General features: G+C 41.7%; 1 protein-coding gene across 1 annotated transcript in view; it reads left to right on the top strand.

Moving 5' to 3' along the window:
- Nucleotides 1–23293, top strand: part of LOC143995845 (vomeronasal type-2 receptor 26-like) — a 62551-nt gene that overhangs the window by 20041 nt on the left and 19217 nt on the right. The window contains exons 2-3 of the mRNA XM_077490563.1: nt 7547–7762; nt 16241–16364. Of these exons, the coding sequence (XP_077346689.1) occupies nt 7547–7762; nt 16241–16364 (340 nt within the window). The remainder of the gene's footprint in view (nt 1–7546; nt 7763–16240; nt 16365–23293) is intronic.

The following is a 23293-nucleotide window of genomic DNA, read 5'->3' as shown; positions in this document are numbered from 1 at the left end:
TGATTTTAATGATGCTTAAAGTGAAACAATAAAAATTGAATATTCCTTTAAATATCATGCCTGGGGGGTCCCCTTAGTCTGCCTGTGGTGCATATGTGCAACATTTGTGGAACATGCCACAGCAATAATGATTTTTCTAAAGGACAAAATGTAATTTAAACTTGCCCGCAGCTGTAATGTATTGCCGGCTGCTGTCAATATAGATGAACAATCAAGGAAAAAATGGCATGGGGTCCCCCCCAAAATCCATACCAGACCCTTTATCCGAGCATGACAGGCCCCAAGATCCCCCCGATGTGAATGGAATACATTGTACCCCAACCATTCACCCAAAAAATTATCAAAAAGTAAAAACCACAAGAGATTTTTTGACAATTACATTATTAAAAAAGAAAAAAGTGTCCCGCAATGTAAATCCATCATCAATCATGCACCCTGACGGAAACTAAAAATAGAAAGAAATGAGAGAAAAAAATGCCGCCTCCGTGGGAGGCCTCCAGGCGACTGCTGTCTTTTTGCTTTGACAGCTCTTATATATGCAAGGGCGAAGCCATCCACTGATGTAACCAGATGACCCCACCCCCTCAGATGTGATCTACTAGGACCCCCAGGTCCTTTTCCATCCTAGATCCCCCAGAGGTTCTCCCCCCAGTGTATACAGTGGTGTGAAAAAGTGTTTGCCCCCTTCCTCATTTCCTGTTCCTTTGCATGTTTGTCACACTTAAGTGTTTCGGAACATCAAACCAATTTAAACAATAGTCAAGGACAACACAAGTAAACACAAAATGCAATTTGTAAATGAAGGTGTTTATTCTTAAAGGTGAAAAAAAATCCAAACCATCATGGCCCTGTGTGAAAAAGTGATTGCCCCCCTTGTTAAAACATACTATAACTGTGGTTGTCCACACCTGAGTTCAATTTCTCTAGCCACACCCAGGCCTGATTATTGCCACACCTGTTCACAATCAAGGCATCACTTAAATAGGAGCTGCTTGACACAGTAAGGTCCACCAGAAGATCCTTAAAAGCTACACATCATGCTGAGACCCAAAGAAATTCAGGAACAATTGAGAAAGAAAGTAATTGAGATCTATCAGTCTGGAAAGGGTTATAAAGCCATTTCCAAAGCTTTGGGAATCCAGCGAACCACAGTGAGAGCCATTATCCACAAATGGCGAAGACATGGAACAGTGGTGAACCTTCCCAGGAGTGGCCGGCCGCCCAAAATTACCCCAAGAGCGCAGCGACGACTCATCCAAGAGGTCACAAAAGACCCCACAACAACGTCCAAGGAACTGCAGGCCTCACTTGCCTCAGTTAAGGTCAGCGTTCATGCCTCCACCATCAGGAAAAGACTGGGCAAAAATGGCCTGCATGGCAGAGTTCCAAGGAGAAAACCACTGCTGAGCAAAAAGAACATCAAAGCTCGTCTCAATTTCTCCACAACACATCTTGATGATCCCCAAGACTTTTGGGACAACATTCTGTGGACCGATGAGACAAAAGTGGAACTCTTTGGAAGGTGTGTGTCCAAGTATATCTGGCGTAGAAGGAACACTGCATTTCATAAAAAGAACATTATACCAACAGTAAAATATGGTGGTGGTAGTGTGATGGTCTGGGGCTGTTTTGCTGCTTCAGGACCTGGAAGACTTGCCGTGATAAAAGGAACTATGAATTCTGCTGTCTACCAAGAGATCCTGAAGGAGAATGTCCGACCATCTGTTCGTGTACTCAAGCTGAAACGAACTTGGGTTCTCCAGCAGGACAATGATCCTAAACACACCAGCAAGTCCACCACCGAATGGCTGAAGAAAAACAAAATGAAGACTTTGGAGTGGCCTAGCCAAAGCCCTGACCTGAATCCTATTGAGATGTTGTGGTATGACCTTAAAAAGGCTGTTCATGCTCGAAAACCCTCTAATGTAACTGAATTAGGACAATTCTGCAAAGATGAGTGGGCCAAAATTCCTCTAGGACGCTGTAAAAGCCTCATTGCACGTTATCGCAAACGCTTGGTTGCAGTTTTTGCTGCTAAGGGTGGCCCAACCAGTTATTAGGTTTAGGGGCAATCACTTTTTCACACAGGGCCATGATGGTTTGGATTTTTTTTCACCTTTAATAATAAACACCTTCATTTACAAATTGCATTTTGTGTTTACTTGTGTTGTCCTTGACTATTGTTTAAATTGGTTTGATGTTCCGAAACACTTAAGTGTGACAAACATGCAAAGGAACAGGAAATGAGGAAGGGGGCAAACACTTTTTCACACCACTGTAGATTGCACTGATATTTTTGCCACCCAAATGCATTATTTTAAATTTTTCCACATTAAACCTCATTTGGCATGTAGTTGCCCACCTCATTAATTTGTTCAGATCTTCTTGCAAGGTTTCCACATCCTGCAGAGAAGTTATTGCCCTGCTTAACTTAGTATCATCTGCAAATACAGAGATTGAACTGTTTACCCCATACTCCAGGTCGTTCATGAACAAATTAAATAGGATTGGTCCCAGCACAGAACCCTGGGGGACCCCACTACCCACCCTGACCATTCCGAATACTCCCCATTTATAACCACCCTCTGAACTCGCCCTTGTAGTCAGGTTCCAATCCATGTACTCACCCTATGGTCCATGCCAATGGACCTTATTTTGTATAGTAAACATTTATGGGGAACTGAGTTAAATTCTTTAGCAAAATCCAGATATACCACATCTACGGTCCTTCCTTTATCTAGATGGCAGCTCACTTCCTCATAGAACGTTAATAGATTGGTTTGGCAAGAAAGATTCTTCATAAATCCATGCTTATTACTGCTAATTATACCATTTTCTTTACTAAAATCTTGTATATAGTCCCTCATCATCCCCTCCAGGAGCTTGCATACTATTGATGTTAAGCTAACTGGTCTGTAATTCCCAGGAATGTATTTTAGCCCTTTTTTAAATATTGGTGCTACATTGGCTTTTCTCCAATCAGCTGGTAAAAAAAATAGGAATAACGGTCTGGCAATTACTTGACTAAGTTCCCCAAGGACTCTCGGGTGCAAGCCATCCGGTCCCGGTGACTTATTAATGTTAAGTGTTCCAAGTCTATCTCTAATTATGTCCTCTGTTAGCCATGAGGGTGCTTCCTGTGATGTGTCATGAGGATAAACACTGCAGTTTTGGTTACTGAAGCCCAACTCGTGAAGAGTGAGGAGAAGAATAAATTCAATACCTTCACCATCCCCCGATCCTTTACAACCAGATTTCCTTCCTCATTCTTTATGAGGCCAATATGGTCTGTCCTCCCTTTATTACTGTTTATATACTTAAAGAAATATATACTCTACAATGTATTATATTGACTACACTGACTATATTATATACTCTCCACTTTATTATATATACTACACTGACTGTACTATATACTCTGAACTGTATTATATGTACTACACTGATTGCACTATATACTTTTAACTGTATTATACGTACAATACTGTGTGACTGCACACTACACTAACTACTAGCCTAATCTCCATTCATACACACTATACATGGCCTCCGTGTAAGCAGCAGCCTTATATAGTGTGGCGCGTGGACTTGACTGAATATAGAGTCTACACTGAATATCTAGTCTACACTAAATGCAGAGTATATATATATATATATATAGACAAATTGATTATTAATAATTCACACTTTACAGAGGTAAATTGATGAAAAAAATATAATAATCCAAGCAGCGCTTCTATCAGTTCTGTGTCATCAACACAATAACTTTTTCTATATTATAACATAACATGTGAATAACCAGAATAATTTGATCGGTAAGATTAATCAATCAGACTCCAGTAATCAGTCCAACAATTCAAGTGCTCTGAATGCAAAAGATTAAGGAAGTGAATAAGTCCAAAGCAAAGGGGGCCGTAGTGAGTGACTCCAGTGAGAAATGGTAGAAAACTAGGTGCACTTCACACTAATTCCTCCACACGGTGCTCCACACTCCCACAGGGGGTTAAACTCACCAGAAATTCCTCAAGAAAGAACCTTATCAGCACAATCAGCACGCCCCTTTGACAAAGTCGAATGACGAAACCGGTCAGGGATTGGCTGTACGGCGACCGGAAGTGATGCTTATGCAGGCTGTTACCAGGACAATACACAAACGAAGGAATAGAAGCCCTGTTACAAGTACACACAGTGATTCAGGTATTTGCCTGGCTAATGTAAACAGCTGAATAGGGCTGGTGGTGTCAAGTGTCTGCCATCTGTCTGTGTGATCTGCCACAAGTATCAGCTATGCTTGGAGATTTTTATTGTGGAGAATGCTGAATGTTTACTGCATCTGCCAAACGAGATACTGTTTTTAAATGTGAATAAATTGAAAATTTGAGAAGATCTACTCGATGTGGAGCTTATCTTTTTCCATGTGCTGCTGCTGCTGCTGACGTATGGAGGTGTAAATATGAAGTGAATGTGTACGTCCAACACATAGAATTGCTGTCTTTTATACCATTGGAAGACGGGATCGTATAATCTGAAGTGATTGTGCTGATAAGGTTCTTTCTTGAGGAATTTCTGGTGAGTTTAACCCCCTGTGGGAGTGTGGAGCACCGTGTGGAGGAATTAGTGTGAAGTGCACCTAGTTTTCTACCATTTCTCACTGGAGTCACTCACTGCGGCCCCCTTTGCTTTGGACTTATTCACTTCCTTAATCTTTTGCATTCAGAGCACTTGAATTGTTGGACTGATTACTGGAGTCTGATTGATTAATCTTACCGATCAAATTATTCTGGTTATTCACATGTTATGTTATAATATAGAAAAAGTTATTGTGTTGATGACACAGAACTGATAGAAGCGCTGCTTGGATTATTATATTTTTTTCATCAATTTACCTCTGTAAAGTGTGAATTATTAATAATCAATTTGTCTATGTTTATGTATATATTTAAGTAGCTGCTGTCTCAGGTGTAAACCTGTTTATATGTCTATTATTATTTTTTTCTTTTTACATTGAGCTTTTAAACCATTTAGCGCCGAGGTGAGAGAAATAGTGGGAGCGCGCTTGTCCTTTTTTTTTTCTCTCTTATTGTTTAAATATATATATATATATATATATATATCAAAACAAAAAGGGTATATTTTAAAACCGGCCTATCATATACCTCTCTGCGCCAAACTAAGACCTTCACACACTCCCTCAATATATATATATATGTATATGCACCAATCTATATGGTGCACCCACATATATAAAAACAAAGATTTTACTATATGCAGATGCCTGCAATAATAATACTTATAAAACCACGCCCTCTGTTGAAGTCGGAAGTGACGAAACGCGTCAGGGCGTGGCCTACACGACGCTACCGGAAGTGAGGTGTGCGCTCCACCGCTGACCACAGACCAGGAAGTGATGCACAGTGTACACAGAGGAACACTTGTGGATGGCTCGGGGATCTGAATAATCGGTGAAGTACACAATTTTGAAATGCTGATGATGTTTTAAACAATGTACGCAGATATTTAAATGGGTGATTTTATTATTTTGTGCGAACCCTTTAAAAAATAAAACAGTATTATGCTATGTGCACACTTTGTTTTATTTTTATGACAAACTTGGAGGACTGTTTGGAACTGTAACGCCAAGGTGATATATTACCATACTCAAGGAAGTGACTACTCCTTAAGGCTTGTGTTTTCAGCAGTGTCTGGTGAGTTTAACCCCCTAGGGGGTACGCATCGCATGTGGTGACGCACTCCCGGTTTATGGTGGAAGAAAGGTCGACAGCACTTTGATCACCGTGCAATGCTGATTAGATCACTATAGACACCTTATCTGCACATTAAGAACTTTTTAGTGATTGCTCGTACATTGCTATTTCTGTAAAGGACTTTCTACAGAGCGCTGTTTTAATGCGGATATTCTCAGATTTATCTTGATGAATTGTTTGTATTACTTTTTTATGTATATATATATATATATATATATATATATGGCTTAGTGATAGTGATACTGATAGTGGACTTAAATGATTTTTGCTTTATCAAAGAATTGAACTTGAAACAGGAAGTGGCTGTTATTTACACTGGAGAGTTGACCTTTTTACCCAGGATGCAGGGTGACCTACTCATGGACACCCTCTCTGACTGTGCATGCTGGGTAGGACATAAAAGGAGCCTGAGCGGCCATCTTAGGTCTCTTGGGAACGCATGGCCTGCCTGGGAGGACTTGTGAGGAGGCCTCCCAGCAGAAGTGCCCTATTGCCCCTGCGGAGCGCAACCCTGCTCAGTTGTGTGAGTGACCTGAAGTGCCAGAGACACAGTGATCGGATTGGGAACATCCAGACACACCCGTTTGAGCATCGGAAGACCATGTCCACTTATCGGAATGGAACAGAGTGACGGAGCTGGCTGACATAGAAGCAAGCTGCACACACCGGACCAAAGTTACCATACCAAGCTTTTGATCCAGTTGGTGAGCGGGTTGCGGCCCACAGTTTACTAAACTTTGCACCTAGTCAGATTTATATACAGGCCTCGCTGGGATCAATAGTCCCACAGAGGAGGAGTATAGCAACTGACACTAGGCAGGCATAAGGCCTACTTTCTATCGCATCTCAAGTGTTGTACTATAATTACAGAAGCAACACTAAGATCATTCTTAACTCAACTTTAATTACTTTAACCCTTGGATTATAAATTATAAGGAATTATTATTGCTAGCGAAGACAAGAAGACCAAAAAGACTGAGTACTTTAAATGAGATCTCACACATAGCTATAAAAGTAGGGGGAGCTCCCTTGTAATTATATTGTTATATTGTTTAATTATATTGTTTATAATTGTTATATCAAAAGTCATAGTTCTGTCATTCTATGTTGGGATGACAGCACAGTTATTGTAACTACCTGTTTGCTAATACTTATAGTAAAATATACTTTGGTTAAATACCCCGTTGTGTGGAGTATTGTTTTCTCCCAGCAGGTGGAGCCAGTGGATCCTGAAGTTTCAATACAGGTATATTGTGTTATATTATATTGTACTGTATTGTATTGCACCACAGCTGTGTCACGTTAGTGTTTTTTTTTTTTCACAAAAAGAAGTTAGTGGGGTTTATTAGCAGATTGCAGGCCCAAATAAAACCAGCAGTTCCTTTGGGGGTCAGTGCTACATATATTATATATATATATATATATATATATATATATATATATAGAGAGAGAGAGAGAGAGAGAGAGAGAGAGAGAGAGAGAGAGAGAGAGAGAGAGAGATAGCTATAGATATATACAAAATTATCCAATCTGTAAATAAAACAAATGGTTGATTCTCAGGATTAGTGGGTTGGAGGATTCTTTTCATATCAGAGAGATGTATATGAAGACATGGCACGATAATTAAAAAATAAACAATGCGTGATTCTCCTGATTCCTTCATTTCTATTCACATTTATGGAATAGCCAACTAGTACATTGAATCTGACCACTTTGTATTTTATCTCAGACTTTGTTCAACTGTATATAATAATGTGTGTATTTCTGTCTTCCATGAAAAGCTGCACAAATATGTGAGAAATGTTCATTATATAGACGGAACCAAGTTCCACTTTAATGAGAGGAATGAAAATCCAACAGATCTTATTTTACACAGCGTGCTTTTTGCTAACGATTCATGTTTTCTTCTTACCAAAATTTCCACTCTTCTTGGCCCAGACTATGTGCCTGAAACATTTCCCAATATGAGTAATCCCCGCTTCTGGAAAACCGGAAAAGTAAGAAATGACTCGATGTTTTCTGTTTATATTGTTTGCTGAGGAGGTCCATCATTTGGATTTATTGGGATCTTTTAGCCTTGTTTTAAGATATACAGTACTAGCAAATGTGGAAGTCCACGGAAGGGGTAATTTTTCAGAGTCAGTGAAGATTGTTGATAGTGGTAATTTTGTAGATGTAGAACATTTCTTACAAGATACTGTATTTATATTCTATTTTGTGTATAGATGTGTTATGGAATAAAGTTGGCACAGAAGGTAATAGGGGCTGCAAATCTTTGGAATATGTGACATGAGATATAATTATTAAAGAAAAACAGCAGCACTGAAATCAAGAGATTGTCAGTAATACATCCAATGGGGCCCTCAAGAAGTTCAGAATGTCCTTACATGTTCTTAGCACTTCTTGAAATATATAAAATAAATATACATGGAAAGAAAATAATTCTAACTGGGTGCCTCATTGTGTTTTTCATGTTGCCAGTCAACATAAATTTCATAGGAACCTGCAGAGCTCCTAGAGGTGTCTCCAGGATACATGGTGCCTGATCTAATGTGACCATACAGGAATACTTCTGCTAGTTGGTGACAGACTATATACAGTGACATTAGTAGGTGTGACAGTTGTAAGATAGTTTATTAGATGTGAAAGTAACACATTGAATTCAGTGACATCAGTCATTATGACAGTTGATGAGAGATTTTGAGCAGTGACTGATGTCATTATGGGATAGATACAGTGACCTCAGACACTTGTGAGGGCCAACCTGTCATGAACCTAGTGCCACCGACAATTAGAGTCCTCAAGACATGAGCAGAATATGGCTCTAGGAAGATCAGTGACACAACAAGTGCAGAGAAAGTCAAGCTAGACAAGGCCAGAGAGGAGGGCTACACATTTGCCGCCCTCCCTTTCCTTGTGGCCCAGGGTTAATGCAAGGGTAAGGGTCTATTTTTTTTTTTTTTAGGAAGACCCCATGCCATGTGTTCTTGTTTTACAAAAATGTGTACTGTCCCATTTAAGAAAGAAAATGACAAGAGCCTGCCTTAAAATACATACCAGACCCTTATCGGGGCTTACAGCCTAGGTGGCCAGGAAAGGGGAAGCAACAAGTATTCAGCCCCCTTTCTTAACCATAAAAGACCACATCTCCCACAATCTAACCTGTGCCCATGTTGGAAGGCTGGGATTTCACCTCCAAAAGGTTTTACTTTGTGACCAGAGCATTTTTTTGCTATTCAGCACTGCTCTACTTTAACTGCCGATTTCTCAATCATGCAACACTGTACACAAATGAAACTTATATCATGTACTTCACACAAAAAGAGTTTGCTTTTGGTGGTATTTGATCACCACTGGGTTTTTTATTGTTATAAACCAAAAAAGACCAAAGATTTAAAAAATATATATATATATTTTCTTCTAGCGTATTGCTAGAGATGGGCAAACAGTTTGAGCCAAGCAAAAGTTTGGTCTGCAATTCACCTGGTTGCCTAATTCAGTGAACATCCGAATTTGTGGGTAGCTCGGTGGGAGGTTTGCCTCCTGAGCGCCCCACAATGCACTGCGAGCTTCACGGTGCATTCTAGGGCCCTAATTGGATGAAGCCTTGCACCTGACTGCTGGTCAGATGCAAGGCTTCGCCAATTAGCACTGACAGAGCTCTGATTGGACAACGTGATGATGACTTTCTCCAATCGTGGCTTAGTACTCATGGTCCCACCCCACACTATAAAGGATTCCTTCCTATAGGAAGTATTTGCAGTGTGAAATTGTAAATAAATAGAGCAGGGCTCATTTTGCTATTAGCAGTTATTGTTTTCACTTGTTGTTACCCTTGAGTGTAGAGTGTTAGTATAATGTGTGAGTATACAGTAAAACCTTGGTTTGAGAGCGTTTTGCAAGACAAGCAAAATATTTTAATACATTTTGCCTTGATATACAAGCGATGTCTTGATATAAGAGTAGCGTCATGTCACAACTGAGTATAAAAAAGAAGAGAGGAGCCTCTAAGTGTAGCAATATGGTTACATTTAATGAAGGTACAACTTTTAGCAACTTATTGCTACACTTAGCCCTTGCACACACGGTCGGACATTCCGACAACAAAATCCATCGGATTTTGTCCGAAACTGGTGTTGCATACACACGGTCGGACAAAGTTGTCGGAAAATCCGATTGTTCGGAACGTGATGACGTTATTTCGTTACGACGGGACTACGTTCAGGCTAGTAGCCAATAGCTTTGGTTTAGGAATTTGATCTGAGTATGCGTGGCACTTTGTCCGAACGGAATTCTCTACAAATGATCGAACAAAGTCTGATCGTATCATGTTGTCGGAAAATTTTTACATCCAGCTCTCAAACTTTGTTGGTCGGACATTCCGACAGAAAAAACTAGGATGGAGAAGCTGGGAGTAGTAAAAAAAAAAAGGTCACAGAACCATCGGAATGAGTCAGTTCTATGGTTGTGGTGGAGAAGAAGAACACAGGTGCAATTCGTATATGCATTGACCCTCGTGATTTGAATAAAGTCATAATGAGAGAACACTACAAACTCCCCACCATAGAGGATATAGCACACAAGCTAGTAGGAGCAACAGTATTTAGTGTACTAGACGCCCATTCGGGTTATTGGCAATTTTGCGTCTTGATGAAGCCAGCAGTTACTTGACCACTTTTAACTCCCCTTTGGGTCGATAGAGATTCCCAAGAGTACCTTTCGGCATAGCATCTGCACAGGAAATATTTCAAAAGAAAAAACATAAATTGATCGCTGGTCTACAGAGTGTTGAAGTAATAGTTAATGATTTGCTGTTCTATGGAGAGGATCAAATGGGACATGACAAAAACCTTACTGCTTTGCTCAATCTGTGTCGTGAGAAGAATCTTACACTCAGTCCAAACAATATGCAAATTGGGGTAGAGGTTACATATTTTGGACACCTACTAACCAAAGAGGGCTTGAAGCCTGATCCAAAGAAGATTACAGAAGTTCTCAACATGAAGGCCCCCAACCTTCAGAAAGGAGCTGGAGACATCACTAGGTATTTTCAACTATCTATCTAAATTCTCTCATGGCCTTGCTCAACAGATGGCACCGCTACGTACACTGCTACAGAAGGATGCTGTTTGGTGTTGGAATGCAAACATGGAAAAGACTTTCGACAAAGTGAAAAAACTGATCACTAAACATCCAGAGCCAATACTGAAATATTTTGACGTAAACTGTGAAACTGTACTTCAAGTGGATGCATCCCAGTTTGGGTTAGGTGCTGTACTGACTCAATAAGGATATCCTGTGGCATATGCTTCAGGAGCACTGACCACAATGCAAGCCAATTATGCCCAAATTGAGAAAGAGATGCTGGCTTTTGTGAATGTGTTAGAAGTTTTTGAGTTAGTTAATATTTTAAGTGATAAAAGTTTCTGAAAATATATGTAAGTTATATGTACGGTAATAAGTATGGTTTCTGAAAGTCACAGAACAACGGAGTACAGGGAGGAGTGGTTTTGCTGAGTAGGTATTTCTATTTTTGAGGACAATGGGTGGAGTTATGTTACTTATCTATAGACTGAACCATATTAGGTATATATGCAAATATGGGTGTTATTAGGATATGCTGACATAACATCATGAAACAGTATAAGAATGGAGTAGGATTATGAGAAGGGGGAGATCGGTGGGAAGAGAAGGAACGCTATACTTTGAAAATGTAACACCAGAAGTACCACCTTAGAAGCCAAAACCATACCAGATGTCAATCTTGTCTTTGCTTATCTTTCTGAAAAAAAAAAACCAACTATTGAACGAACAAAGGATTCTTCAATTTTTACTCCTGAAAATATGTAGCAAATGCGGCCTTGGATAAAGACATACATATCTCCGCTACACACCCTTTAGGAGAAGGGATACTGATTCACATATTACACAAAGACTTTGTTATTCATTAAGAAACACAATGTGAGTATAGTAGAATACTAGAGTAATATGTATTTTACTGGGAAGTGTAGAGTTTTTACTACATTTACGTTTCTACTACTCTACATCACTTTCTTTCAGAATGGATGTAAGAAATTTTACCAGTGCATATATGGTCGCCCGTTAGTTGTGGAAACAGACCACAAGCCATTGGAGTACATCCTACAGAAATCACTAGCTTCTACACATCCATGGCTGCAGCGGATGGTTATGAAATTACAGCAGTATGATCTCACAGTACAGTATAAGCCTGGAAAGGAAATTACAATGGCAGTATACCCTGTCTAGGGTGTTTCTAGAAGGACATGAAGCACGGGATGAACCTGAGTTGGAAGAACAGGTACATACAGTACTAGTGACCATTCCAATATCGGATGTACGGCTGGAGAAGATAACACAAGACACTAAACAGGATAAAGTCCTAGAAAAACTAACTTGTGTCATGTGCAATGGCTGGCCAGAAAAACTAAAGAAGCTGTGTCCTGAACTACAGGGATTCTGGCCTATGAAAGATGAGCTATACATTCATTTGGATAACATATTTATGGGTGACCGGATTCTAATTCCTAAGTCACAGCAGGCAGACGTACTGAAACAAATCTACCTTGGGCATTTGGGCATCACTCCTTGTAAGTGCAGAGTGTGGGAGTTAGTCTACTGGCCTAATTTGGACTTTGATATTGAGACACTTGTGAAGAAGTGTGAAACCTGCCAGCCATTTCAAAAACACAATGCAGAGGAACCTCTTACACCGTGGAATGCTCCTCCATGGGCATGGCTGAGACTGGCTACATATTTTCTTCATTTTGAGGACAACCATTACCTGATAGTAGTAGATTACTACAGCAAATACTTTGAGCTAGTGCAGCGGAGAAATTTAAAAGCATCAACAGTCATATGGACTTTCAAAACAATACTTTCAAGACATGGAGTGTGTGAAGAACATGTGTCTGATAATGGGCCTCAATTCTCATGTTCTGAGTTCTAATGCTTCCTATGTGAATGGGGAATCAGGCACACACCCACAAGCCCCTATCACCCACAGGCCAATGGTCTAGCAGAGAAGTATGTTGGCATAGCCAAATCCATTATACTGAAAGCGCAATCTTTGGGGCAGGATGTGTACCCAGGACTGTTAAACTATCGTGCAACACCTATTGAAGGTTTATGCTCACCTGCATAGCTGCTAATGGGTAGAACACTGAGGACCACAGTGCCTAGTACACCACAGAAATTTCAGCCTCAGTCTATTCCACAGGATCGAGTAACTCAGGATCATAAACATGAAAAGGCAAAAACTGTATTTTCATAAATATACAGAATCCCTTCGTCCACTCTCTGCTGGGCAAGCTGTGCAACACAGAGTCACTGGGAATACATGGGAACCTGCTGGAATTGTCAAAGAAGCCAATTCACCAAAATCATACTGTATATAATCGAGACCAAGTGTAGACAGAAACTGAGACAAAATAGGTGCCATCTTCGACCAGACACTGCTGTGGATACATCATCAGAGGAAACGGATGACAATGGAGATAAAGAACAAGTTCATGATGGTACAGAAGTCCTAAACACGGATATTCAGTCTACTGAGGATACCGAGGACAGCATAAATGTATCAGCATGTGGTAATAATGGGAGTGACTCTCAACTGGACACCAATCCTACAGATGATGAGCCAGCGATTACTTTCTCTCGATATGGTCAAGCTATTAAACCAAAAATATGGAGGGACTTTGTCTCATATTAAATGCTTCATACTTGAGAGGGAAAATGTAATGATGGGTATGCTATGTTATATTATAATTCAAGTTCAATTGTTATGCCTAGTTCTTTATGCATGTTAGGAAACAGTTAACAGTTTTGGTCATGTGATCTGAGGGCGGGGAGCTGTGGTTAGTTTTGTAAGATGGATGCTGCTGAATAAACACCAGGCTCATGTTCAAGCTCTTGTTGTTTGCCTATTCTTGGTGTTAAAATCATCACAGTGTAGTTTGGATCCTTCTGTCATTTAAATGAGGAACATTGGCTGAGAGACATTCAAAACATATTTCTCTACCCAGTGCCTGGGGCTTTGCACTGGCAGTGCATATCATATGGTGGGAGAATATATGGGGTCAAGGGAGGATATTGACACCCTTCTATTATGCCACTCCTTTGATCATTGGGTAATAAAGATGGAACACTGGCCAGAAAATGTGCAGTATGCAGTTAAGCTGCTGCGAAGCCTTTCAGCCAGAACTCTCTCTGAAGATACATTTAGTCTAGGTTCACATCTATGTGGGCTGCGCTTGATGCATTTTCCGGATCCTTAATGCATTTTGTGCTTGCTTTTCCCTTTAAAAACACTGTACACAGCTGGTTGCTAAGGAGCGGGCCAGAAAGCTTAATGCTGCAGCCTTAACAACTGATAAGTTGTCAGCTGTCAGCGGGGTTGCCCGCTGACAGCTGAATGTACAAAAAAAAATCAGGGAAAAAAATGGCATTCGGGTCTGGTATGGGTTTGGAGGGGAACCCCATGCCAAAAAAAATGGCATAGGGTCCCCCCCAATCCATCGCAGACCCTTATCCGAGGATGCAGTCTGGCAGGTCAGGAAAGGCAGGGGACAAGCAGGCATGCCCCCAGAACCATACCCAGGCTGCTTTGCTTTAAAATGGGGGGGTGCTTTGGGACAGGGTGGTGGTTGTGGGGGTCTGTAGGCTGGGAGTGTATCAGAATCTGGAAACCCTTTTAACAAGGGGGCCCCCAGATCTTAGCCCCCCATCTCAATGAGTATGGGGTACTTGGTCCCCCTACCCATTCACCATAAAAGTGAATAAAGACAGGAGGCAGTTTTTGACAATTTCTTTAATAAAAAATAAAGAAAAGTGCCCCATTTAGCTCCATCATCAACCCTGAAAGCGATGCCACCGCCGGACCCGAAAAACAATTAAAAAAAAAACTTTGCTCGCCCCAAATGCTCCCACAGCCTGCCTGCCCCATCGCCTGGAAGAAAAGAATGGCTGCACACCACCAGAATGTTCCAACAATTTAATTCCAAAAAAAGCAAATGACAGCCAACAAAGAGAGTGTCCAAACCTTGTGAACAGCCTTTCCAAAAGAATTGAAGCTATTATAGCTGCAAAGGGTGGGCCAACTCAATATTGAACCCTATGGACTAAGACAGGGATGCCATTAAAGTTCATGTGTGTGTAAAGGCAGGTGTCACAATACTTTTTGTAATATAGTGTAGTTGATGGTAGAGCTAAAGGATATTGTATAGTGTATTGTGAGCTTTACAGAACCCAGGACATACTTCTATTTTCAATATTACAGCTCTATCTACATAGGCTGTTATCTGATCGATCAGCTCCTGCACACTCTGCCAAATGAACAATCTATGGCTGTGTATTTACTGACAATGGTATTCACTGTTTGCATAGGAAAACCGTGCACCTGGTGAGGGGTGGTAGCGATGTGGGGGAGTAGGAGGGTAGATGGTGTAGGGTGTGTACTAATGAGGTCAGGGAGTAAACTCCTTCCTGGGTCACATCCCAAGGTCTGTCCAGGAAGTAATGGAGACATTTTTTTATACATCCAGCTGGATACTGAGGTAAGGGGTATGTAAGATAAATAGGAAGAGTTTTTATTTATGGAAAAGTAGCACATTACTGGTATATTGGTACATAGGGGAGCTGTAATTTAGAAGAAAAAAGTGAAGGTTATCCAAAAATAGAGGCCCTATTAACATACAGCAGAAATCAATAAACACCACAAATGAATGAAAACCTACAAAATACCAACCCCTGAATGGATCTCAGACCTGTAGAATTCACCTTGAATCCATTGGAGAGGAAAACCTGAACCTCATTCCTATTTGTAATACTTAGACCCCATACACACTATTAGATTTTCTTCAGATTTACCAAAACCATATAATATGAGGTCAAACCTTAATAGTTTAAATTTGAATGCAATCAGGCAGGCCCTTGCACTACATGGTTTTGGTAAATCTGAAGACAAAAATCTGCAGAAAATCTAATAGTGTTTATAGGCCTTAATGTCGCATAAACACGGTCGGATTTTCTGATGGAAAATGTTCGATGGGAGCTTGTGTAGGCTCTCTCTGACATTTTCCGTCGGCATTTCCGACAAACAAAATTTGTGATCTGCATCTCAAATTTTCCGACAACAAAATCCGTTGTCGGAAATTCCGATCTTGTGTACACAATTCCGATGCACAAAATTCAGAATCAAGCAGAAGAGCCCCACTGGCTATTGAACTTCATTTTTCTCGGCTTGTCCTACGCGTTGTTCGTCACCGCGTTCTTGACGTTTGGAATTTCCGACAAGATTTGTGTGACCTTGTGTAAGTTTGATTCAACATCCGTTGGAAAAAAAACATGGATTTTGTTGTCGGAATGTGGGATCGTGTGTACGCGGCATTCGTTTGTATAGCCTCATGAGAAATGAACAGCATTTACATTATAATAATGATAATAATATCTGATTTCAGGTTCCGGTATCTCGGTGCTCAGATCCCTGTTTACCTGGCAGCAGAAAAAAGTTTGGATCTTCCATCCATAAATGCTGCTATGAGTGCATTCCATGTCCAGAAGGAGAGATCTCCAACATTTCAGGTACAGTTTGTACACATTTCCCCATGTTGTATCACTTTAAAGGTTCCTGCAAGTAAAGAAAGATACCTGTTGATCCTGCCAGAAATGTATTTAGCCCCCTAATTGCCTAGACGTGATCACACCAAAGTCCGATTGTTTAGAATGCGATGACGTACGACAGGACTAGAAAAAGGAAGTTCAATAGCCAGTAGCCAATAGCTACCCTTGCGTCGTTTTTGGTTTGTCAGAATAGCATACAGACAAATGGTTTCCTGATAGGAATTGATTCCGTCGGAAAGATCTAAAACATGTTCTATTTCTAGGTCCGTCAGAATTTTCGAAAGAAAAAGTCTGATGAAGCCCACACACGATCGGAATATCCGACGGAATGATCCTGTTGGACCTTTTCTGCCGGAAAGTGTACACGGCATTAGTCCTGTTGTCGGCTCACTGCACATAGGATTTTGTGGACTGAAATCAGACCACTGGTATCAGCCCTGCCCAGTTATATTTTGCTACTGCTATTTATTTATTACAGGTACTTATATAGCACCATAAATATACGTAACACTTCACATATACACTATATTACCAAAAGTATTTCTGATGCCTGAATTACACACACATGAACTATAATGGCATCCCAGTCTTAGTCCATAGGGTTCAATATTGAGTTTTTCCTACCCCTTGCAGCTATAACAGATTCAACTCTTCTGGGAATGCTGTCCACAAGGTTTAGGAGTGGGAGCATGAAATTGTCCAAAATGACTTGGTATGCTGACACCTTAAGAGTTCCCTTCACTGGAACTAAGGGGCCAAGCCCAACCCCTGAAAAACATCCCCATACTATAATCCCTTCTCCACCAAATGATTTGGGCCAGTGCACAAAGCAAGGTCCATAAAGACATGGATGAGCAAGTTTGAGGTGGGGGAACTTGACTGGCTTGCACAGAGTCCTGACCTCAACCCAATAGAACACCTTTGGCATGAATTCGAGAGGAGACTGCGAGCCAGGGCTTCTTATCCAACATCAGTGCCTGACCTCACAAATATGCTTCTGGAATAATGGTCAAACATTCCCATAGACACACTCCTAAACCTTGTGGACAGTCTTCCCAGAAGAGTTGAAGCTGTTATAGCTGCAAAGGGTGGGTCAACTCAATATTGAACTCTGTGAACTAAGACTGGGATGCCATTAAAGTTCATGTGCGTGTAAAGGAAGCGTCCCAATACATTTAGTCATATAGTGTATGTGACGGGAGTCACTTTGGGTGGGGGGGCTTGTGGAACCCAGCTTACCTTGGAGAGCTCTGGAAACTCCGTGTCCAGCCCTCCTGGCCCCTCCTATGTGTAAATTATCTTGTGTACATTAGGAGCACAGGGTGACCGAGAACCCCAGTCTGATCTATACTAGTCAGACTCGCTGTACAGCCACACTGGAATGTTGTATATACTATATGTATATGTTGTGTGTTGTCTCATGATGTTGCGGACTGCTTGCTGTGATCGTTTGTGGTGTGGCTGTGTCCCATTGTTCTGTTGTGTCTGTCTGCCTTAGGAGAAATGTATTATGGGATGGATGTTTTGTATTTGTGTTTCTGGAATGTGGACTGGGGGCAGGGTGGAGAGGGGAGAGGCAGATTCTTCTAACAGCTCTCCTTGCTGATTGGACAGTTTACCCCACCCTGAATTCACGGAGGAGAGATGGGTTTGCTTTAAGAGCATATTAAATAAGGGCATTAGCCAAAACATCCCATTGGGTAATACATTTAAAAGAGTGAATAAAAGTCCTGGATGGCTTATCGCTAATGTAAAAATGCATATAAAAGCAAAGGAGAAGGCCTTCAAAAAATACAAGGTTGAAGGATCATCATCAGCATTCAGACTTTATAGAGAATGCAACAAGAAATGTAAGGGTGCAATACGAACAGCTAAGATAGAACATGAAAGACACATAGCAGAGGAGAGCAAAAAAAAATCCCAATAAATTTTTTAAGTACCGTATTTATCGGCGTATAACACGCACTTTTTTTCCCTTAAAAGCAGGGGAAAATCGTGGGTGCGTGTTATACGCCGATTCCCCGAAATTCTGAGCCTCTGGGCAGCTTTCAGCCGCCTTCGGCTCTTCAAGTCGGCTTTCGGCCACCTTCGGCCATTATTGGCGGCTTTCAGCCGCCTTCGGCCGTTCTCGTCAGCTTTTGGCCATTCTCGGCCGTTCTCGGCAGCTTTCGGCCGCCTTCACCCGCTCTCGGCAGCTTCCGGCCGCCTTCGGCTGTTCTCGGCAGCCGAAAGCTGCCGAGAATGGCCGAAAGCTGGCGAGAAGAGCCGAAGGCGCCGGAGGCCCGCCGAGAACTACCGTACGCCGCCGAGATACACATCCGGCTCTGTATCTCGGCGACGGCATTTAAAAAAAATAAAAAAACAAATAGAAAATAAAATAGACAAGACTGCAGTGGGGGACAAGACTGCATAAGGCTGCAATGGGGGACAAGACTGCAATGGTGGACAAGGCTGCATAAGGCTGCAATGGTGGACAAGGCTGCAATGGTGGACAAGGCTGCATAAGGCTGCAATGGTGGACAAAGCTGCAAAGGTGGACAAGGCTGCAGATGACACTGATGGGCATATAAATGTCAGTTGTTTTTTTCCCCTTAAACTTCCCTCCTAAAAGTTTTTTTCCTTAAAATTCCCTCCTAAACTTGGGGTGCGTGTTATACGGTATGTAAACAGTAAAAAAGGGAGGACAGATCATATTGGCCCCATAAAGAATGAGGAAGGACATCTGGTTACAAAGGATGGAGAGATGGCGAAGGTATTGAAGTTATTCTTCTCCTCAGACTTCACAAGGGAATCAAGGAGCTTCAGTAACCAAACCTGCATTGTTTATCCTCATGACACATAACAGGAAGCACCTCCATGGTTAACAGAGGACAGAATTAAAATTAGACTTGGGAAACTTAACGTTAATAAATCACTGAGACCAGATGGCTTGCACCCGAGGGTACTTAGGGAACTCAGTCAAGTAATTGCCAGACTATTGTTCCTAATTTTTATGGACAGTCTACTGACTGGAATGGTACCACCTGATTGGAGAGAAGACAATGTAGCACCAATATTTAAAAAGGGACCAAAATACATCCCTGGAAATTACAGACTAGTTAGCCTAACATCAATAGTATGTAAACTCTTGGAGGTGATGATAAGGGACTATATGCAAGATATTAGTAACAAGAACGGTATCATTAGCGGTAATCAGCATGGATTCATGAAGAATCGTTCTTGCCAAACCAATCTACAAACCTTATATGAGGAGGTGAGTTGCCAGCTAGATTAAAGAAGGCCCGTAGATGTCGTGTATCTGGATTTTGCAAAAGCATTTTACACAGTTCCCCATAAACGCTTACTGTACAAAATAAGGTCCATTGGCATGGACCATAGGGTATGTACGTGGATTGAAAACTGGTTACAAGGGAGAGTTCAGAGGGTGATGATAAATGGGGAGTACTCAGAATGGTCAGGGGTGGGTAGTGGGGTCCCCCAGGGTTCTGTGCTGGGACCAATCCTATTTAATTTGTTCATAAACAACCTGGACGATGGGGAAAACAGTTCAATCTCTGTATTTGGGGATGATACTAAGCTAAGTAGGGCAATAACTTCTCCACATGATTTGGAAACCTTGCAAAAAGATCTGAACAAATTAATGAGGTGGGCAACTACATGGCAAATGAGGTTCAATGTAGAAAAATGTAAAATAATGCATTTGGGTGGCAAAAATATGAATGCAATCTCTATACTGGGGGGAGAACCTCTGGGGGAATCTAGGATGAAAAAGGACCCGGGGGTCCTAGTAGATGATAGGCTCAGCAACGGCATTCAGTGCAAAGCTGCTGCTAACAAAGCAAACAGAATATTGGCATTAAAAAGGGGATCAACTCCAGAGATAAAGCAAGAATTCTCCTGCTCTACAAGACTTTGTTCCGGCCGCACCTGGAGTATGCTGTCCAGTTCTGGGCACCAGTCCTCAGGAAGGATGTACTGGAAATGGAGCGAGTACAGAGAAGGGCAACAAAGCTAATAAAGGGTCTGGAGGATATTAGTTATGAGGAAAGGTTGTGAGCACTGAACTTATTCTCTCTGGAGAAGAGACACTTGAGAGGGGATATGATTTCAATATACAAATACCGTACTGGTGACCCCACAATAGGGATAAAACTTTTTCACAGAAGAGAGTTTAACAAGACTCGTGGCCACTCATTAAAATGAAAAGAAAAGAGGTTTAACCTTAAAACTACGTAGAGGGTTCTTTATTGTAAGAGCGGCAAGGATGTGGAATTCCCTTCCACAGGTGGTGGCCTCAGTGGGGGGCATTGATAGTTTCAAGAAACTATTAGATACATGTGTAAAGCCCAAAAGAAACAGCGCATCTGTGAAAGTTTGCAAGGAGCTGCTGCAGAAGCCATCAGAAATCTCAAATTCATCAAAACAACCTGCTCAGCCCATGACTACCTCACTATGCTACAGGAAAAGTTTGACCGACAGAGAAAGTGGCAGACTTGATTGATCATTTCAAGCATGCTCTCCAACGCCATAGTGAACGCCTGTCTGAGTATATCAGACATTTGAACAAAATGCTGAACCAAATTGTGTTGAAGAAGGGAATAGAACCCTCTGTCAGAGATCAAGTTAGAGTGTGGCAGATCCTAAGAGGGGCTCTATACTCACATCCAGTCTGGATCCAGCTGAAGGCCTCAGCAGATGGCATGTTGAAATATTGTGAGCTCATCAAGGTAGTGAGGGAGGAAGAAGCCATGTTTGAGGGCAAATAAGCTTCAGTCAGGCCAGCATCGGCACCTTTAGCTGACGTCGGATCAGTGGGGGCAATGGAGCTCAATTTGGAGATAGCCATCATAAATTCACAGGTGGTGCAAATGATGGAGATGATGAACCTTGCCATTATACTGTACTGTGGGTATAGGATTGGGTATATGGGATTGTATGATATTTTTTATTTTATTTAGTTTTTTTTTGTTATGGTTGAACTAGATGGACTTTTGTCTTTTTTCAACCTGACTAACTATGTTACTATGTAACCTACTGGCAGCTAAAATCACCACATTGTCTGGTCAGAGTGCCACAGGGTCTAACTTATCTTTGACACCTCCTGTCATTTCTACTGAGAAACCAGCAAGTCAAGGGGTCTGTTTCAATTGTGGAGTAGGACATTACCAACGTGATTGTCAAAGTCTGAAAGACAATGTCCAAAGCCAGTGGGAAACTTCAGAGGACCCCGGTAAAGGAGCTAGCTCCAAAGTCAACGACATGAGGAGACCACAGTGGAAGTCCAAACCCTTGCAGAGGGTTTTTGCTGTTATCCCTGAGCGACCCAAAATCCCACTCACTTTGACCTTCACTGCCCAGTCTCAGAAAATCTGTGCACACCAACCCTTAGGGGCACAGCGGAAACCCAAGCCAAAACAGGATCCTCACAAGTAAGGGGCACAGATACCGGCCATAGGACAGACTAAGGTGTTTATTTACTAAAGCAAATCCACTTTGCACTACAAGTGCACTTGGAAGTGCAGTCGCTGTAGATCTAAGAGGAACATGCAAGTCAAATCTAAAACTTTTTGCTTGTACGTGATTGGATGATAAAATCAGCAGAGCTTTCCCTGATTTCAGATCTTCTCCTCAGATCTAAAGTGACTGCACTTCGAAGTGCACTTGCAGTGCACTTGTATTGCACTTGTAATGCAAAGTGAATTTGCCTTTAGTAAATCAACCCCTATGTCTACTACTACTTCTTGCATATTCCTTGTTGAGCTAATGGGATCTTCTCAAGACGTGTCAATTCAAGTGGAAGGAATCTACACAAATACCCTTCTGGACACAGGGGCTTAAGTGACCCTTCTATACCGAGACTTCTCCGACAAACACCGCAAACCATTGCTCCTGCAGAAGTTGGAGGAATTCAAAATAAGGGCTATTGGGACCCAGAAATTCCCCTATGACAGCTACTTACCAGTAAAGTTAGCCATTGACCTCTCTGTGGCTGGAAAAAACAGACGTTCGACACACTAGTTGTAATTTGTATTCATGTACTCACCTACCAGGAGCCAACAAGAGTTCCCTGATCACAGGAACCAACACTGACCTCGTCAGGTGACTGCTTACTCCTCTTGCCTTGGAATCTGATACTTCAACCAAGGGTATACACCCCATTCTGAAAAAAGTATAGCAACATCTAGTTCAAGAACAGAAAGCCCCAGCTGAAGGAGTCGGGAAGATATGGCAACTAGACAGATGTGAGAAGATACTACAACCTGGATAGGTGGGGTGTCCACAAGCTTAAATTGAAGCTCAATTGGGAACAACCGGGGCCCTCTGTTGTCCTGGAAGCTGACTGTCAAAGAGGGGACGGGGGGTGGAGGTAATTGTAGAAGTGATATTGACTAGTGCTTTGCAACAAAGCCATGGGAAGATCCCAGTCATTGTTTGGAATGTTACAGCCTCCCGCTGAGATTGCGGTTGAATGTTACTAGGACAAGTGAATCCAACCACCCCAGTCTCACCATCTGATTTGGTTTGGGGAGTAAAGGATGCATTCCCATACAGAAGATCTACCCACAAATTACTCCACTGTTACTCGAGTGGAAAGAAAGGGTCAAAGCCCAGCTCCTGAGATGGCAGAATATGTTTTCAAAGAATGAGTTGGATGTGGGGTGTGCAAAAAGTGCTCAACATTGGATCCGTCTTCAGAAAAACAAGCCATTCAGGGAGGTGAGTCCAACAGATCCCATTGGGAGACCTGGAAGAAATATGCAAACAGCTGGCAGAACTGAAGAGAGCAGGTATCATCTGGGAGTCCCTATGCCTCCCCTATAGTGGCTCAAAAGAAGAATGGTTCCCCTGAAGTTGTGTCCCTATTGGAGAGCAGCATTTGCTGTAATCGC

The sequence above is a fragment of the Lithobates pipiens genome, unplaced genomic scaffold (assembly GCF_037356315.1).
Source record: "Lithobates pipiens isolate NorthernLeopardFrog02 unplaced genomic scaffold, aLitPip1_a1.2 Scaffold_19, whole genome shotgun sequence".
Taxonomy (NCBI): domain Eukaryota; kingdom Metazoa; phylum Chordata; class Amphibia; order Anura; family Ranidae; genus Lithobates; species Lithobates pipiens.
This window is presented reverse-complemented; position numbering and strand designations above follow the sequence as displayed.